This window comes from Orycteropus afer, unplaced genomic scaffold (assembly GCF_000298275.1).
Source record: "Orycteropus afer afer isolate SDZICR_OR568_19922 unplaced genomic scaffold, OryAfe1.0 scaffold00121, whole genome shotgun sequence".
Taxonomy (NCBI): Eukaryota; Metazoa; Chordata; class Mammalia; order Tubulidentata; family Orycteropodidae; genus Orycteropus; species Orycteropus afer.
The window spans coordinates 2,349,820-2,358,173 of NW_006921708.1; the positions used below are offsets into that span (position 1 = coordinate 2,349,820).

Genomic DNA, 8,354 nt, shown 5'->3' on the forward strand with positions numbered 1-8,354 from the left:
AAGTAACCAGAACACTGTGTATTCCATCTAGTGAAGTCCATGTGTATAGTCCTGTTTATTTTGTTGGAAAAAAAAAAAAAGTATTTTCAATGAATAAGTCACTGGTCTTGGAGAATTCTATCATCAGATCTCCAGCTTTTCCAACAATTGAATTTTCTTCTTTGTTTCCTACTTTTGCATTCCTGTCACTAGTAACTATCAATGCATTGTGATTGCATGTTTGGTTAATTTCAGACAGCAGAAGTTGGTGGGAGTCTTTAATTTCTTCATTTTTGGCTTTAGTGGTTGGTGTGTAAATTTGAATAATAGTAGTATTAACTGAACTTCCTTGTATGCATATGGATATTATCCTATCAGTGACAATATTGTACTTCAGAATAGATATTGAAATGTTCTTTTTGACATTCCATGTCATTCCTCTTCAATTTATCATTCTCAGAATAATAGACCATATAATTGTCTTATTCAAAATGGCTAGTGAAAAGTTAATAAAATCAAACATCACAATTAAAGGGTTAATAAAATCAAGCCGCACATTTGAAGGGTTAATAAAATCAAACCTCACAATAATTTACACTCAGCCAAAACGGAACGTTACCAAAAAAAAAAAAAAAGAAAAAAAATTCCAGATTATCAGACTTCTGAAAATACTTCATGACTACTGTCTGACTTCTGTAAAAAGTTATCTTATAGGGGCACCATGACCACAGGGAAGAAACAAACTGACCAAAAGGAGCTGACTGTGAGATTGGCTGACTAAACCGTGTGGTGTCTTAAACCTCGAGGCAAGGAAATGAGGAGTTCAGAGAGGAGGATAAAAAAGACCCTAACTCAGACAGTCAATCCATTTGCTTTGATGCTTGCATCTCTTAAATAAACTCTCCTTTTCTATTTCTTTGGCCTGGTTTATCTGAGCATCAGCCCCCCAAACTTACAGCCAGTAGCAGTCCATTTCAGCTCACTAATGCCTAAGATATTGATCTTTATGCTTTCCGTTTCATTTTTGACAACTTCAAATTTTCCTAGATTAATACTTCATACATTCCATGTTCTGATTATTAGTAGACGTTTGCTGCTATTTCCTCTCATTTTGAGTTGTGTAACATCAGGAAATGAAGCCCCTGAAAGTTTTCCTCTACATATGTCATTAAGGTGGCCTCTACTTTGAGGAGGCAGCTCTTCCTCAGTCTTATTTTGATTGCCTTCCAATCTGAGGACCTGATCTTCTGGCCCTATATCAGACAGTGTTTCACTGCTATTCATAATGATTTCTGGTAGTATTTTAGACAGTGCTTCACCACTATTCATGAGTTTTCAGTGGTTAGTTTTTTTAGAAGTGGACTGCCCCTTTCTTCTTCCTAGTCTGTTCTAGTCTGGAAGCTGTCCACCATGGGTGATCCTGCTGGTATTTGAAATACTGGTGACATAGCTTCCAGCCTCAGAGCAGCATGCAAGACACTATAGTATGACAGACAGATGATGGTGGCCTCTATCCCACAGTGCCCCCTAAGTGACTACAGCACCTGCAGAACTGGCACATGCACACAGTGCAACCCAGAGCCAGGGTGGCCTATGCATAAAGGCAGCAAGAGCAGATTACCCAATAAGCAAGGTACTTACTGAGTATTCCATTCTTGTCAGGGATTGTAAATTTCAAAAGAACCTTTGAGGGTACTGGGGGTTGAGAGAGAGACAGATGCCAGCCATACCTAGAAGCAGAATCTTTGATTTAGTGAAATATGTGAATTGTTCACTACAGATTAGTAAGTAAGCACAAGTAAGTCCACACTTGCCTTGTTTATTGGGTAATGTGATGCTGTTTGGCAGGCATGATTTGGCTCTGTCCCTCTCAGATGAGTCAGGAAGAAGCCCTCCATCCCAGTGATGACATCAGGGGATCTGTCTGCCTTTTGTGATAAATTTTCTCTTATGGAATGTGGGATGTGACATGGAATGCCTGGGCTGTGCTCCCTGTGGGATTGTATCTCCATACCCATCTGGGTGCTGCTCTTCATGCCTCAGACCTGACAAAAACCTCATCCCTCAAGTCCCAATTGTGAAGATGGCTCTGTACGGAAAATTTCCCCTTCCCCCCATTCCTACAATTTCCCAAATGTGCAACCCTTGTGGTATTTTATACCGTATTTATGTAGGTAGGGTTTTCTCTGTTGTTCAAACCCAGGACCACTACTTTTATCTCTCCCTTATGCCCTTCTCTGGATGAAGCATTATTTTGTAGAGTGAAAGAATGGCTGCTAGCTGGTGATTCAGCAATGTACGCATTATTTAGAGTCCTCCTTCCTTCCTTCCTTTTCCCCTCCCTCCTTTTCTTACTTCCTCATAGGAATGACTTTGCTTCCTGAGGTTGTGGGGTCTTCTGTGGAGGGAGAGGCTGTTCTGGGCTTTGGCAAAAAAAGACCACCAAGGTTTGCAGAGAGCTAGGTTCTAACCTGCCCTTCCTCACTCTGGGCCTTGGTTTCCCCATTAGAAAACTAGTAGATGGGCTTGGTGTTGCTTATCTCTTGGGCTTTGCCTGGAAGAGCTTAAGAGCACTGGCCACTTATGCCAGGCCCCAGAGATGGCCCTTACACAAAAACAAGTGCCATCCCTGCACCTGGCAGCAGTGCTTGTTGTTAGAATTGGACTTTGTCTGCACGTAACAGGACAAACACAAATCTGAAACCCAAACCGTTTACCTTCCTTCCACCCACGGTTTGCGTAGGGCCTTGAGCGCACCAGGGAAGAGCAAAACAAACTTGAGTACCCAGATCCAAGCGCAAAGCGCTGTCAATCATTAACAAGTGGAGCATTCTGCACCCTTCATAAGGTGCGCGCGGAGGCCAGCGATTATCGCCCACTTTCTGTAGCCAGTGTGCCTCCAGACTGCTGCCTCTGTCTGCCACGGCTCTCCACAATCACACCTCCATCCCTCCACCGCTGCTTGACACCGTTGGCCACCTTCTGCCCCAGATGATGCCTAAGAACCTCGCTGCCCGCTCCTGGCCGCTAATGCTCCTGCTGGGCATCTTCCTTGGCAGGGCAATTGGTGGGCCCTTGCCCTGGCGCTGTGCGCCCTGCTCCAATGAAAAGCTGGCACTCTGCCCACCAGTGCCCGCCTCGTGCCTGGAGCTTGCCCCGCCAGTCGGCTGCGGCTGCTGTCAGACTTGTGCCCTGCAGCTGAGTGCACCATGCGGTGTGAGCACAGCTCGCTGTGGTCGTGGACTGAGCTGCCGTGCAATGCCTGGGGAGCCAAGGCCTCTGCATGCCCTCACCCGCGGCCAGGGTGCCTGCATGCCTGTGCCAGCCGATGATGGGACCACCAGCAGTGCCGAAGCCACAGGTGAGCCAACACCTTACCCCAGTCAGCCTGTGAGCTTTCAACAAAAACCTGTAGAGTGCTGGACCTCAGACCACCCAGGTGAGTCCACCCTGGCAAGAGATGACCAGGGACACGTTAGACTAGTGGGAGTGTGGAGGAAAGGACACAACTTTAGTGCACCATAGCCCAGTGACCTATTGACACCCAGAGGTTCCTTATATCCCTAAAAGAGATTGGAGGGAGCAGAACGGGCTGCCCTGGCATGGAGAAGAGATGCAGCCTGGACCGTCTCCTCTGTAACATTTGGGCAACCCTTCAATCTACATCCTCCAATCTGAAGATCTGAGGTAGACATCTCTCCTGCTCTCTTCTCCCCAACCTGAAACAAGCTTGGAATGTCATTTGTAATATATGTCCTGTGGGTACAATATGTGCTTCCTACATGCTTACAGAACATAATTTGAGGTTTTATGCTAAACATTTCACTTCCATTCATTGCCTTAGAAAAACAGTGTTTAACAGGTATATTGTGGTGACCTCCTAAGAACTTGACAGTCTCTCCCAAATTTGAGTAGTAATTTATCTGTAGTGGGAAGCAAGGAAATACATACCTTTTTTATACTCCTGAATTCCTACCTCCCTATCTGGACTGATTGCACATCCTGTGTGAATTCTTGGAAGAATCTCATGATTCCATACTCTGATAGGAATCTGCCTTGACTGTGTGACCCTTCCAAGGATGTATGCACTTTTCCTGTCCATTCTCTGTCCTTTGGAATAAATGGAATAATTTCTATAAATAAATGTATGCCTTCCAGAAGAGGACAGTTTCCTAAAGGGATTGATTCTTGCAGCAGGTCTCATTAGAATGAATTCTTCATGATTCTTTCACACACTGAATCCAAATCCTTAGACTTTATCTACAATATGTCCAGTGACTTCCCTCTTCCAGGAGTTGCGAATGAATCACTTGTTATGTGAGATGGCAGGCCCCTGGGGAAGGAAGAGTATAGGGCTATGGGTCAGCAGGGTTGCAATCTGGACCCCATTTCTAAATAAACCTCACCCTGCCTATTCATAGATTAGTACTAAAATTCTCATTTTATGGATGAAGAAACTAAGCCTCTAACAGGGTAAGTAATGGTCCCACCACTCTCTGCTAATGGAGTCAGGACTTGAGCCCTAATTCCTGCCTTCTTCAAGGATTTTACCATACCTCCACAAATGTGATGTTGCTCCCCTCCCTTAGAAGCAAAAAAAAAAAAAAAAGGTTTACAAGACTCCAAAACCTGTTTTTTCCACTGCTTTTGTTGCCACTTTTCCCCAAAACAATTAGAAGTGCTTCTAGAAGGAGAGTTGGCAACAGTCTGGATGAATGTGGCCATCCTTGTGCCCTGTCTGGTTTTGAGGGAAGGAAAGCATTTGTTAGGTCTCATTCAGTGTGACTTTGGGGTGGCACAGTGCAGATGCTGGTAGAAGGCTCAAAGGAACTGTTTGTTCCATTTCAGACTTGAAGGGCTCATCAGATTCAGAAAATGTTTCCCCTGAGAGTGTGGAAATGACACAGGAACAGCTTCTGGAGAGTTTTCACCTGATGGCCCCATCTACTGAGGACAGGTCCATCCTCTGGAATGCCATCAGCACTTACGGGAGCATCAAGGCTCGTGAGATTGCAGACATCAAGAAATGGAAGGTAAGGTCCTTCTAGTGGTAGGCACTCTCTCCATGTGGAAGCCTTGTGGCCTCCTTCCTGGTCCTGAAGCCCTGCACATAAAGACTTTTCTTCCCAAAGCCTAATAGATGATTTTCATCTTAGCTTTTACATGCTTTTCAGCACAAGTACTTTAAGCAGTCTTTAGAAGAACTGTTTGGAGAAGAAAAATAGTGCAATTCCTGCTATGTAATTTTAGATACATTATTTCATGTCTCTGGACTCATCTCTACAATGATGGTATCAGACTAGACTATCTCTAAAGAACATCGAGTTAAACTAGTCTAAAGCTCAGCACAAGGATATCCCCCAACTGCATTCCCTTCCCAACCCTGGCCCATCTAATCTTAACTGAAGTCTGTTTTTAATTTTACCACTTGAGGGCAACATAGAATAAATATTGGAATGCCTTGAGTTGATTTGAGAAAATGGGAATTTCACACACACACACAAACAGAAAAGTGGATGATTAAATCAATTTTCTAGATGCCTCACCTGGAAATAATGACAAATGGAGGAAAGTTAATTCTTAAATTATCCATATATGGGTCTTACTCCCCATTTGATTCCATTTATGTGGGATAACTTTGTAGATACAGAAGAAAGTTGTTTGAGGCATCGACATTTTCCTGTTAAATTCCCTATTGAGAGAGCTGTGCCCACTCTTCCTTCAACCAGATACCTGGTGCCGAACTTACTCAGTGGGTAGCTGAAGGAGTCAAAAAATCTGCATGGGGTCTGGTAGGCTATTGCCTGGGCTTTCTCTCTCTCTCTCAGTCAGATGAATGAAATTCCTCTCTTTTATCTTGATAATTTAAGACAGAGATTAACTACTCTCATTTATAGGTCAGACAAAAAGCAAAATACCAAACTCACTGCCATTGAGTCAGACCTTACTCATAGTGACCCCTTCTTGGGTTTCTGAGGCAGTATAACTATGGAAGTAGATTGCCCAATCTTCCTTTTGAGGAGTAGCTGGCAATACTTCATTCTCTCTCTCTCTCTCTCTTTTTTAATTGTTATGATTTGGGTGAAAGTGTACAGAGCAAATTCGTTTTCCATACAGCAGTCCCTACACATTTTGACTCATGACATTGACTGCAATTCCCCACAAAGTAACAGCTCTCTTCCCACTTCCTTCCTGTAGTGGAAGGAAGTGACTTTTTCCCTGTGTCTTTCCCTTCCATGCCCTCCCACCCACTGAGCTGTCTCCCTGTGCATACACCACTCTTCTTCTCTCCCATGATTAATTTCTCCAGGTAGTATATATACTTCTGTAAATGTTCAGCCCATATGCCTGTCTATTATTTGGCTGGGCCACAGGAGTGAGTTCGATTCCTGACCTGAAGGGTAGCTAGGGGTCATAGACTCAAGGGTCTCACAAGGCTCTCTTAGACCAGCAAACCCGGTCTTGTGTGTGTGTGTGTGCGTGTGTGTGTGTGATTTTGAGTTTTCTTCCACATTGTTCTCCCACTCTCTCCAGGATCTCCTGCACCAAGCCCCTCTGAGTGGTTGACAGTAGTACCTGGACATCATCTAGTTCTTCTGGTCTCACGGTCATATTAGCTGAGGACTGCATGGTCTACTGGTCCCTTGGACTAATTGGTTCCATGCATCTTTCGTTTTCTTCATTCTTCTTTGTTCTTGATGAGGAGAGACCCATCTTTGTGATTTTATCTCATCATTTTTACTATTGTCAAATCCTTCTTTTAGGAGCCATGCCAAAGAGAACTCTACAAAGTCCTAGATAGATTAGCCAAGGATCAGCAGAAGGCTGGAGAAGAAATTTACAAATTTTATCTCCCAAACTGCAACAAGAATGGATTTTATCATAGCAAACAGGTATGTAAACCTTGCTGATGTGCATCCCCCTAGGGACAGTTCTGGTTGTCCCACATCCCTGAGAAACCATAATTGTTCATCCTCAAAATATAAGCACCATGAGGGACTTAAACCTGTGATTTTTAAGTACAAATCTTCGCCCCCTGAGAACCAGGGGTAACTACCCCAAGAAGACCTAAGGACAGCTCAACATTTCACAGTCTGTAGAGGAAAGCCTTCTGGAACAGGAGGTCTAGTGTTGAGAATTAGAGCCACAACTTAACAAGAATGTGTAACTGGGGACTTTGGACAGGTTCCTAGTTATTTGGACCTTAGATTCCTCATTACGAGAGAAATGGAACAAACTCAACTTAGGAAAGTGAGTATCTACATGGACATTTCTTGTGTCTTTTATTTATTTATTTATTTTCCTTCCCACAAAGGAATAATAAAGGTCTTTAATAAGGCTAGGAGCTCTAGTGGAGTAGTGCCTAGGCATTTGACTGCTAACCAGAAGGCTAGTAGTTCAAACCCACCAGCCACCCCTTGGAAGGAAGAGTAGGCAATCTACTTCTGTAGTGATACTGCCTCAGAACTCAAGGAGGGGTCACTATGAGTCAGAAACGACTCGACAACAGTGAGTTTGTTTTGGTTTATAAGTCTGTAATAAAACATAGTAGCATGTTTTTGGATTGCCAAATAATAAAAGATATAAAACAAACCAAGGTTTAATTTGCAGGAGAGTTTTAGGCTTAAACATATCACAGACTTTATATCAATTTTTCTGGGGGTAACTGAAAACGAGTTGTGGCTTTATCACAGATTAGAAACAGTGACTACCTATGGCACAGGCACTGTTGGTTTCACATGCATGAAGTGTCCTTCCTTTGAGGCCTTTTAGCTCAGCTGGTCTAACATCAGTACCTTGAAAACAGACTTCTTTGCATTAACACTTGAGCAATTAACAAGCACATCAAGACAGAATTGCATTTGGTACTTGATAATGAGGAACAGAGGGTATCTTCTTTGCCCAGAGTCACACATCTTTGGACGCAGGGCTTTGCTGAGTGCAACTGGCTTCATGTGCCTCTGCTGCTCCTGACACTGAGTCTTGTCTTGTCTTTGCAGTGTGAGACATCTTTGGAGGGTGAGGCTGGGCTCTGCTGGTGTGTGTACCCATGGAGTGGAAAGAAGATCCCAGGGACTCCGGAGGTCAGAGGAGACCCCCACTGCCATCAGTATTTTAGTTTACAAAACTGAACACAAATGCAGTGTAATATGTTACTTTATATGAAATATTTAAGTATATAAAGTGTATTTATACTCTAGAACACACACATACACACATAGGTATGCACAAGAATTACTTTTTATACTCCACATATTACTTCGTATAAAGTTATTAGTTTATTTATTCACTGTAAGTTTATTTTTTTCTACACAGTAACTTGTATCTTAATTTATATGTCATGGAAAGCTTTATCACATTTTATGTAAATATTT

General features: G+C 43.1%; 1 protein-coding gene across 1 annotated transcript; it reads left to right on the forward strand.

The window, feature by feature from the left end:
- The first annotated feature begins 2,973 nt into the window (after positions 1 to 2,973).
- IGFBP1 (insulin like growth factor binding protein 1) lies at positions 2,974 to 8,111 on the forward strand. The gene is made up of 4 exons (XM_007944133.1): positions 2,974 to 3,340; positions 4,828 to 5,012; positions 6,744 to 6,872; positions 7,980 to 8,111. Exons 1-4 carry the CDS (start codon positions 2,974 to 2,976, stop codon positions 8,109 to 8,111), a joined length of 813 nt encoding a protein of 270 aa, XP_007942324.1.
- Positions 8,112 to 8,354: the final 243 nt, after the last annotated feature.